This window comes from Orycteropus afer, unplaced genomic scaffold (assembly GCF_000298275.1).
Source record: "Orycteropus afer afer isolate SDZICR_OR568_19922 unplaced genomic scaffold, OryAfe1.0 scaffold00064, whole genome shotgun sequence".
NCBI classification, from domain to species: domain Eukaryota; kingdom Metazoa; phylum Chordata; class Mammalia; order Tubulidentata; family Orycteropodidae; genus Orycteropus; species Orycteropus afer.
In genome coordinates, this window is record NW_006921651.1 from 11,948,623 (window position 1) to 11,960,348 (window position 11,726).

At 41.5% G+C, this 11,726-nt stretch overlaps 1 protein-coding gene across 1 annotated transcript in view; it reads right to left on the reverse strand.

Annotated features, from left to right (window-relative positions):
* The window catches only part of ENTPD1 (ectonucleoside triphosphate diphosphohydrolase 1), a 216,676-nt gene extending 207,929 nt beyond the window's left edge, over positions 1 to 8,747 (reverse strand). Inside the window, 2 exon segments of the mRNA XM_007940056.2 lie at positions 8,641 to 8,701; positions 8,703 to 8,747. Of these exon segments, the coding sequence (XP_007938247.2) occupies positions 8,641 to 8,701; positions 8,703 to 8,747 (106 nt within the window).
* Between the last annotated feature and the right edge of the window lie 2,979 nt (positions 8,748 to 11,726).

Genomic DNA, 11,726 nt, shown 5'->3' on the forward strand with positions numbered 1-11,726 from the left:
TATATTCAGCACCAATGGAGGCAGCAGTCAGAATATCAGATGACATATAGCACTGGGCAAATTGGCTGCAAAAGACCTCTTTCAAATGCTGCAGAGCAAAAATATCTACTTCAAGACTAAGGTGTGCCTGACCCAAGCCATGGTATTTTCAATCACCTCATATGCATGTGAGAGCTGAACCATGAATAAGCAAGACTGAAGAAGAGTTGATGCTTTTGAGTTGTGTTGTTGGCGAAGAATACTGAAAGTACCATGGACTGCAAGAACTAACAAATGTGCCCTGGGAGAAGTGCAGCCGGAACGCTCCTTGGAAGTGAGAATGGCCAGACCTTGTCTCACCTACTTTGGTCATGTTGTCAGAGGGGACCACTCCCTGCAGAATGATATCATGTTTGGTAAAGTGAAGGGTCAACAATAAAGTGGAAGGCCCTCAACAAGATGGAGTGACACAGTGGCTACAACGATGAACTCAGGTATAGCAAGGATCATGGACCTGGCACAGGACTGGGCAGTGTTTTGTTCTGCTGTACATAGGGTTGCTACGAGTTGGAGATGACTCAACAACACCTAACAATAACGACAAAACACAAAACGCAACCACTGCCATGGAGTTGGATCCAACACATAGCAACCCCTCCTTGGGTTTCTGAGGCAGTATCACCACGGAAGTAGATTGCCCAGCCTTCTTTCCGAGGAGTTCCTGGTGGGTTTGAACCGCCAGCCTTTTGGTTAGCAGTCAAATGCCTTAGGCACTATGCCACCAGAGCTCCCAACAACAATAAGCACTGTTAATTTTCTATTTACCAACCCTTGTTTTCTAGAAACTTTTCAGGTTTTCCCTTCCCTGCCTTTGCAGTGCAGTGACAAAATCATTGTTTTGCTAATGATGTATCTCATCAGAGATCTTTTTGTACATGGGTCTGAGTCTTCATCTGCTTGGGCAGTGTCGTTGTGATCTGATGACTCAGAGATCCTGACTCCCACCTCATACATCCTGCCAACCAGACCCATCTCTCACTCTGGCTTTCTGAGGCCTGCCATGGTCATTTGGAAAGGAAAGACTTAGTAATTTTTACTCACACCCATTCCATACTATGCAAGTTATATAGCCACACAAGGCTCAGCTCTCTAAGATACCATCTGAGTATTTTACCTCATCTTCCTTTAACTTGCCCAAGACTTAGTTAACTTAATTAACTCCTTTCAAATAGGCCACAATAAAAATGATTCCCATCTTATTTTTTTCTGGAATTGAAATTCCCCTTGGTATCAGTAAAGGTACACAAAAGTAATGCACATACACTGTAATTTCACACAGAGAAAAGTATGGTTGGGGCGGGACTACCATATAATTTAAAAGACTAGATTGATTCATACATATCCAATTTTATATCTTAGAAACAGAGGATACATCTTATTCACAAGTGTGCATAAACTAGTTATAAAAATTCACCATATATTTAGACACAAGGACACCTCAAATTATAAAGGTATTCTCTTTTATATAATAAAATGAGAAATTCATAACAGTGGTTTAAACAAAAATAATAATCACTTGGAACTTTTAAAAAAAATTATCCTGGATTAAAGAGAAAACAAATATGCAATATCAAATTACTTAGAAAACCACACCAGCACATTTAAAAATGCGTTGGATTTTCTACATAAAAACACAAAGAGTAGATTCTGAAAAACTATTGCAGATATGGCAGAAAAACAAGAATACCATTATTTAATGAAGAGCTCACATAAATTAATTAAAAAACATAAAATCCAAATAAATAACAAATGGGCAAAGGATATAAACAGTATACAAAAGAAAATCTAATGTAATTTTAAGAAATGCAAAGTAAAACTGGTGGCATCACTAGAGATATCTGCGGAAGGTGCATACCATACACCCGAGAGTCTGTGGTAGTGGCGGCAGCAGCAGATAGGCTGACACTCAGGGTGAGGGGCCACCAAGGCAGTGATGTCACCATTCACCTATCACCTGGTGTGGTAACTTTGTCACCACTCCCTCCCCCTCCCACCACCCCCAAAACCCACCAGTCAGAGTGTGGGTGGGCAGGCCCCATCCATGGGGCTTGGGGAGGGGGCGGGGAATGACACCATGAGTTACTGCACTGGGTAACACCACCAACCCTAGTGACTCCACTGACATTCATTAGAGTACAATATGCCAAAGCTGTCAAAGACCCAGCAAAATAGAAACTGCCTGTGGGAGGGTGAAGGGTCCATTCTTCGGGAATACAACTTGGCAGCATTAATCAAGAACCTGAAAAAACATTTACAAGTTTTAACTCAGTAATTCTACTTCTGGGACTCTAGCCTCAGAATGTCATGCTACATATGGTAGAGCTTCATACATGAAGACATTTATTGGAAATGGAAACAACCTAAATGCTCAAAAACAGGGGAATTATTAAATAAGCGGTGTGACTATACATACTACACTAACAAACGCTATAAGACTTTAAGATGGAAAATAATTGTGAATCTTTGCTACACAAAAGCCAGGCTTTCAAACTGTAAATACAGACTAATGGTCATGCTGCCAACTCACAATGTTTCAAAGTTCTCCTCAAATAAATGCTAAAAGAAGGAAACAACCCAGATACAATAAAGAAACTGCAAGGAAACACACCAAAATATTATCACAAGTGATTGCTTTTCTTCTCACCTGTAATCTATATTACCGTGTTTTCTTTAATGAACACGTGCTATTTTACTTATGTCCTTAGGGACATAAAGGAATTGTTCATGTCTTTCCTATGAACCACAGGAAACACCTCCTTATGTAGGGCGTGTCCTGCAATGCAATTGTTCCCGAGTTTCTAAAAATCACTTTGATGTTCTTGCATGAAAATTAGGCCAACTTGCTTCTTTTTCTCTAGCAACCTCTTTTCTCCTCACAATCCCCACAAACTCCCAAATCTAAAGAAATCTCACGTGTCCTCTCTGCACCTACTGTCCCCTTTTGTGCCTAGGATCCTTCCCACACCACTTCTGCAGAGTGGAGACAAAGCACCAGGCATGGGCTCCCAATCTCAGAGTCGAGAGTCCCTTCTGCCCCGGCTCTTCCTCGGCACCCCAGCCCCCACCGGAGGGCCACTCATTCTGCTCAAGGACTTCTCAGGTTGGAGGCAGGGAATAAAGAGAACCTCAGACCTCTGGAGAAGAGGTTGAGATATTAAGGGGACCCAACGCAGGGCTTATTTGTGTAACCACTGTTTGCGTGCAATGAAGATTCGTGTGTGTTTCTAGTATATGACATTGGAGATCTCACTCCCTGTTTTAAGTCATACATTTACTTAATGAATAAATAAATTAGGCTTCTCATCATCCTGCAATGATATAGCTAATCAGTGATTCAAAGTGGCAGTTTGGGGAAAAAGTAGGAGAGAGAGGACTTGGCCAGTTTGTACCAAAATAACCCCTGAGCCTAAAGCAGGCGGTAACCCTATAACACTGCTACTCACAATGTGACCTGTAAAGGGGCATCATTACTATCACCTGGGAGCTTGTTAGAAATGCAGAATAGCAGGCCTCATCCCAGGGCTACTGGCTCAGAATCTGCATTTTAACAGCATCCCCAACAATGCACATGCACGTTAAAATTGAGAAGCATTTCCTCAGGGACACATATCAAGCTAATGCTTCCTCCCTTCCTCACTTCCATTAAACCATAAACTCTTCACCACAAGGAATGCCCTTGATTTTGGCCTTGCTCCAAAATGTTGCAGGGAAAGACGCGTGGCCTTACCTTTGTCTACACTGGCTGAGCCCAGCACCTCCCAAAGGGCAACAAGTGAGAATTAATGCCCTTGAGCACTGTCACTGGTTAAAGAGAGCAGAGAATCTTCCAAAAGAGAACACAAGAAAGGAAAACACTCCTAAAATGTGATTTGGCCAAGTAAAAGCAACACTAGTCACAGACCTCTGTAAAACCTCTTGTAGTGTAGTGCCTAAGGCACTTGACTGCTAACCAGAAGGCTGGTGGTTCAAACCCACCAGCCACTCCTCAGAAGGAAGGTTGGGCAACCTACTTCCATAGTGATACTGCCTCAGAAACCCAAGGAGGGGTCACTATGAGTCAGGTCTGACTCAAGGGCACATAACAACAACAACATGCAGAGCAATCATGATTAAGGAATTCATTTAATGTGCAGCTAATTACTTTGGAAAGGTTTATTCGACTACATGATTGGCAATCTTAAACTCATAGTCAAGGCTAAACTTTAGATTTGGTCTTTAAACATCTAGGATGCACATGTAAACAGTTGCCTACGGAACTCAGAAAAAAGAAAGGCGCTTTTTCAGTCCAAATCTTGGCTATAGTTTTGGTAAGGAAGGAAAGGTGTTTAAGCACCACTGGGAGGGGAAGGTACTTTTCATGGGCACCGGATTCTACTCATCTTTTTAGGTCCAAGTGGAGTGTCCCATCTTTAAGAGGTTTTCCCAGAAGTCATCCCTCCTTCTTCTGTTTCCCATGGTGCTTTCTTTTTGTTTTGTTGTTGTTGTTATGTGCCGTCAAGTTCACCCTGACTCATAGCGACCTCTCCTTGGGTTTCCAAGGCAGTATCACTATGGAAGTAGATTGCCCAAACTTCCTTCCAAGGAGTGGCTGGTGGTTCAAACCTTCTGGTTAGCAGTCAAGTGCCTTAGGCACTATTGCTTTTTTTAGACTCCTATTAATGGCTTTTGGGGAGGTAGGATAACATAGGTTAGGCACCAACCTTTGCAGCTTAACCAGGTATTATTTAATTTTGAGTCAATTTCAACTCATTGTGACCTCATGTGTGTCACAGTGTAACTGTACCCCATGGAGTTTTCAATGGCTGCTTTTTCAGAAGTAGATATCCAGGTCTTTCCTCCAAGGTGTCTTTAGGTGGACTCCAAATTCCAACCATTAGGTTAGCAGCTGCGCATGATAACCATTTGCACTACCCAGGGTCTCCACATGAGTCTAAATGCCTCCTCTGAAATTATTAGCTGTGTGTCTTTGGCCAAATGACTCCCTTTCCACAGCTATAAGATACAGGAACCTTTATCATAGATTGTTATAAAGATTACATGAGACAATACATAAAACATTGTTATAAAGAATACATGAGACAATACATAAAACAATAGCTAACATCAATGTTAGCTATTATTATTAGCACTTTACAAAGCCTGACTTCTATTAGAATTGGCTGTGTAGATGTGTGCCTTCCCACTAGACTGTGAGCAAACTGTTTATAACCCAAGGATCTGGCATAGGGACTTACAAATGGTAATGCACAATAATATTTGTCAAATCGGTTTGAAGGCATGCCAGGAAGAGGAAAGGGAGGGTGCTGGATACAAATTAATGTACTTTATGATTTTAGCCAGGGCCAGCCTCACAGTGTTTGTTTATCTTCCATTACCAGAGTACATTGTCTCAGACAAGGAGGTTGCTATAAAATAGGGATATAGAGACACTATTTATGGAACCAGAGAGCAAGTTATTGAGCTGTGATACCTCTGAAATTTCCAAGGTTATACAATTTGGCCCCTGGCTGAGTGGGGAATGGTGGCTGAAGTTCAGCCAGAGTCACACCGTTCAAGTGGGGTGACTTAGCAGGAGGCCACATTAGCTCTGAGGGTAATCCGTCTAGAAGGTATACCCACTTATAGGCAATTCTTTATAGATTACTCGAAACAGTAATATTTGCCATCTAGGTGCCCTATTCCAAACTCAAAGGTCCCCTTTTAGCACCCTACTGATTTCCTGGATCAAGAAAAGCTAAAATAATACTGAATTTACTGAGTATTTATTGAGTTCCCATTAAGTGCCAGACAATGCACTAGAGACTACGGATCAAAGATGAGTAAGAAGTTATAGTCGGAGCTGGGGAAGAGGAGAAGAGACGAGTGACACAGAGGGCAGGAACGTGGGCAAGCAGGTAACAGCGGAGTATGATGAGCATCACTGTAGCCGTAAGTGGTGAAGAGCCTAGTCTAGTCTCAAAGAATTGCAGAAGGCTTTTAAGCAGATTAACAACCAAGGAGAGGTTTGAAGGAGTGATCTGATCGTGACAGCTAACATTTTGACTGCTAACCAGAAGGCTGGCAGTTCAAACCCACCAGCCACTCCTCAGAAGGAAGGCTGGGCAATCGACCTCTATAGTGATACCGCCTCAGAAACCCAAGGAGGGGTCACTATGAGTCAGATCCGACTTGACGGCAGTGCGTTTGGTTTTTATACCATGTGTCAAGCCTGTTCTAAGAACCTTGCATGAATCCCTATTTAGTCCTTACAACAACCCTATGAGATAGACATTATTATCTTCATTTTACAGATAAGAAAACAGGCATATGGTTGGTAAACAGTGGAGCACGGATTCAAACCTAGGCATTATGCATCCAGATTAAGAGGAAGGACAGGACCAGACAGACCTTCATAGCACAGGAAAGTGCCTTTCAACAGTCTGAGGATGAGGAAAAATCAGGCACCTTTGGGGAACTGAAAGTGGTTCAGTGAGGCCCACACAAGTCATAGTGAAGTTTACAGATGACTAGGCGTGCTGTGCAGGCTAGATGGGAAACCAAAGGCCGGGGATTTCTGGCCTAATTTGCTCAACAATCGTTCAACAATTGGCTGTGTGATCCATGTCACCCAACTCATCCCATCCTCATTTTCTCCCTTTTGTAAAAGGGAAGTGTAACAATACCTGCTTTTCTACCACACAGAATTGCCATGAGCGCCAAATGAGGAAAATGTAAGTGAAAGGACAAATTCCTCCACAAACTTGAGATTTCATCACTATCAGGCTCCAGGGAGGGAAGCCTTTGGAGCAGAGCAACAGTGTACAGCAGTGGAGAAGCCTTTAGGGCCTGTGTCAGGCAAATTCACCTCCTGCTACTGTATGATCCAAAGTAAGTTACCCGCTCACCATACCCACACCCCCAACGCTGTACCTCAATTTCCTCATCCGGGAAATGCAGATAATAATGAGAGTACAGTACAGGGTTGGTGTGAGGAATCAATACCACTCTTAGCACACTTAGAACAGAGCCCAGCGCAGAGTGAAGACCTAGGAAACGTTAATTGCTGCTACACATCTTACTCTCCCATATTCTAATGTAATTAAAAAGTCTACAGAAATTAGAAGCTAGAGATGATAAAAAGAGGTCTGGAACCCTACACCCGAGGAGTGTTTCCTGAGCTCCGCCGCCCCACAATGCTGCAGAAATTCTTCGTGATTCCGAAGGCTGCCAAGCAGCTGGCTCTCCCTTCTGGCAGAAAATGCCCAAAAGAGGTAAAAGACAGACTCTGTACACCATCTGTGCAAACCAGGCTGCTCTCGTTTTTAGACAAAATCTAAATGTTGTCAGTCAGACATGCCCTGCTCTTTTTCAATAGAACCATTGTTCCTTCCTCTATCCTCCTCCTAGGAGCTCTGGTGGTGTGGTGGTTAAAGTGCTCATCTGGCTAGCAGCTCAAATCCACCAGCTGCTCCGCAGGAGAAAGATGTGACAGACAGTCTGCTTCTGTAAAGATTCACGAGGCAGTTCTACTCTGTCACCGTGAGCCGAAATCAACTCAATGTCAATGGATTTTTCTTTCTTTTTTTAAATCCTCCTCCTCCCTCTTCACCATACACACACACACACACACACACACACTCCCCCACACATCCCAAGAAACTTACAGCCTTTTGCAAGACATACAACTCTGGGTCCCTGTTGTAACAGCCTCTGGCCACATGAATTTCTCTGTCTTACTTCTGCAAAGAAGTCTTAGCTAATTTCCCACAGGGAAGTACCCAGGAAACACAAGAACAAAACAAATCTATACAGAGTCCAGCATCTTTAAGTAAACACACTGCGGCTCTGACCGGCAAGATGACTCCACACTGTGGAAGAGGCAACTGCCAGCCTCTTAAACTACAGGGGCACTGAAGAAGCCCCTTGCCTCCCAACACCAGTTCTGAATACAAACCAATCATGAATATTCATGAGCCTCTCTAGCTTGCTCAAGAGCCACCCTTTTCAACAACCTCAGGCTTTGCTCCCTAAAAACTTTCCCAAAGTTCTTTCTCTGTCTCCTTTCAGAAGGAAAAGGGTGAGAAAGTTCATTCAGGGCTTTTTGCCTCTTGCTCTTTCAAGCACTTGCTTTTGGACTGGGCTTATTTCTCTTTCTCCCTTTTTTCATTCTTAATGATTCAGATCAATTCAATTTTGCTCTTACCCCTTCCCTCTTCCATAAGTGGCAGCTTTTGTTTTCTTCCTCTTTTCACGTATATTTTTTTCCAGCCTCTGCTAGCTGTGGTCGTCTCAGAGAGAGAGGTACTCAAGGAACAGAGATATAACAGACCCTCGGCTCGTGGGAGGGGCTAAATTAGCCGGCCTCATTTCGGAAGGAACTTCAAATCCTATTTCTTTTTCATTGACCAGGACGGGCAGATTGTCTCAGGGTCCAGCAGCTCATTTCCCTAAAGCTACACTAAGACTTCCTGGGGTTGTAACTTTTTTTATTCTGTAGCAATATGTGTTCCGGTGTCTCTTTGTTACAGAAGTTGATTTTTTTTTCTTGAAAACCTTGTCATGGCTCCAAGCTAAAAAAAACTTTATTGCATTCTGGAATGCCAAAAACAAGAAACTTGTTACCTTGATATCCACTGGAAAAACTGAGGGAGGCAAGAGAAGCAAAAAGAATTCTTCCAGCCCCACAAAGCTGATCTCTTCTGGTTCCCTGATAAACAATCCTTTCTCATGGCTCATTAGACCAGAAAAGCAATGGGTCACCCAAGCACTGCAGGAGAAGGCGTATCATTGCTTGGAAGCCTGGGTTCCATACAAGAGGAGGCTATTTGCCCAGGAACCTCTGTCTGGCTATGGCTTGAAGCAAGTCATCCACCTTTTCCCAACTTTTGTTTTCTGCCTCTGAAATCTCATGAACATAAATTACCATACCTAGGGTTTGCCAAGAAGACCCAAATGCAGATGACAGGCTGACTAAGATTTTTATTTTTTTTTAATTGTGATTTGGCTGAAAATTTACAGAGCAAATACACTTTCCATACAGCAGATCACATACACTTTGTCTCATGACATTGCCAAGATATTTTTTAAACGTGTATAGAAAGTTCTTTTGCAATCAGGACCAGGGCTCACCCTCCAAGGTAAGTCCTCAAGAAAAGCACTGTACACATGTGAGTACACATGTGACTAAGATCACCCGGACAGCTTCTCCCTGCACAAGGCTATCACAAACTTTAGAATTTTAGATTTGAAAAAAACCTCAGACCTATACCTAGTCAAACCCAAGGTTTGGCGATAGACAGAAGTTAAAGCACTTGCTCATGTCTCCCACAGAGAACAGGAAGTTGGGCTCTCTCATTCACTACAATGCTCCTAGCACCAAATTTCTCCCAGTAAATATCTCATGAATGATTAAAGTAATGAATTAATAGAAACAAAGCAAGAATGTGAATCTGGTTTTCTGATGATTAGCTCATGCTTTGTCTACTGTGATACACTGGCTTTCCAGAATAAGGCTTTGTGTCTAAAGCAAATTAAACCGTAAGACATTTTTTTTCATACAAACAAATTTGTGACCATTAAGGATCAGTTTTGACTCCATATAGGAAAATCTATTCTTCATTAGACTTTCAGTCATACTTTAATAAGGGCAGGGTCTGATTTTCTAATGTAGGTATCCCTGACACCAATTTCAAGTGGCTCCCACAAGCCAAAATAGTGAAAATTTGAGCAGCAATAAAAAATAGTAAGTGCAGTGGGTTGAGACACATCAGACATGTTAAAAACCATGTGATCATAAAATTACTAAAAGAAATCATTATTCACCTGCAGAACTAATTCATTATTCCAAAAATAAGTAAACGAAAGGGGAAAAATTAATCTGCCTTTGTAACAGAAACTGTACCAACTAGATGAGGTAAAGTTTCCTTCAAATAATTCTAGCTAATAAAGGAATGAAATTGATAGTATTAGAATATCAGCCTTTTGCCAACACCTAATAAAGTAATGAATGTAAACACTAATCATCACTGTCTACTCAATCACAAATGAGGGGAGAACTATTAATTACATGCCTTCTGATGGAAGCACATACACCCCATCTGAAGTGGTCTTGCCAAAATATTGAAGCCTCTAGATATAACTATCAGTTTATAGCAAATACAGGGCAAAGATGACCACATTAAAAGATACCACCTGCTAGAACTAATAGAGTAATTCAGAGTTGCAGGGTACAAGGCCAACAACAACAACAAACACAGTTGGGTTTCTATACAGCAGCAGTGAAAAATATGAAAGAGAAATTGAGAAAAAATTCCATTTACAATAGCCTCTAGGAGAATAAAATACCTAGGAATAAACCTAACCATGGATGTGAAGGACCTACACAATGAAAACTATTAAACACTGCTGAAAGAGATTAAAGAAGGCTTTTATAAAAGGAAAGATATTTCATGTTCACGGATCAGAAGACTTAATATTAAAAAGTATCAATACAACCCAAAGAGATCTATAGATTCAATGTAATCCCAATCAAAATTCCAACAGACTTCGCAGAAATGGAAAAAATCAACCGTCACCTTTATATGGAATGGCAAGAGGCCCTGAATAGCTAAAGCAATGTTGAAAGAGAAGAACAAAGTTGAGGACTCACATTTCCTGATTTTAAAATATACTATATAGCTACTGGTTAAGCACTCGGTTGCTAACAAAAGATCAGTAGTCAAACCAACCAGCCGCTCCACGGATAAAAGATGTGGCCCTCTGCTCCTGTAATGACAATAGCCTTTAAAATCTTATAGGGCAGTTCTACTGTATCCTACAGAGTCATTCAGAGTCAAAATTGACTCAATAGCACTAGGTTTAGTTTTGTATACAGCTACAGTAACCAAAACATCCTGGTACTAGCATAACAACAGACACATAAATCAATGGAACAGAATCAAGAGCCCAGAAATAAACCCACACATCTAAGGTAACTGATTTTTGACAAGGGTGCTATGTCCATTCAATGGGGAGAGAAGAATTTCTTCCATATATAGTGCAGGGAAAACTGGATATCCACATGTAGAAAAATTAAATAGGATCCTTGCCTCACACCATATTAAAAAAAAAAAAAAATGGATTAACCTAAGGCATTGACTGCTAACCAGAAGGCTGGCCGTTCAAATCCACCAACCATTCCTCGGAAGGAAAGTTGGCCAATCTACTTCTGTAGTGATAATGCCTGGGAAACCCAAGGAGGGGTCGCTATGAGTCAGATCCGACTCCACAGCAGTGGTTGCATTTGCATTTGTGCAAACTAAAACCATAAAATCCTTGGGAAAAAAATGCAGGGGCAATGTTGTCAAGTCTAGCTTTTAACGATGAATTATGTAATATATTAACAAAAGCACAAAGAGCTAAAGAAAAAAATAAATGGGGCCTCATAAAAATGAAAAACTTTTGTTCATCAAAAGACTTTACCGAAAAAGTGAAAAGACAAGCTACTGAGAGGGTGACTATCTTCAGAAACCCTAAACCTAACAAGAATCTAAAAATCAAAATGTATATGAAAAACAAAAATCCTCACAACTGGACCAATGAGCAAAATGTATATGAAACCTCAACAGCTTCTTACTGAAGATAATTCAGAAACGTTTGCAGCAGTATATTGATAGAGAACTTCCAGAGGTTCAAGCCAGATTCAGAAGAGGACGTGGAACAAGGGATAT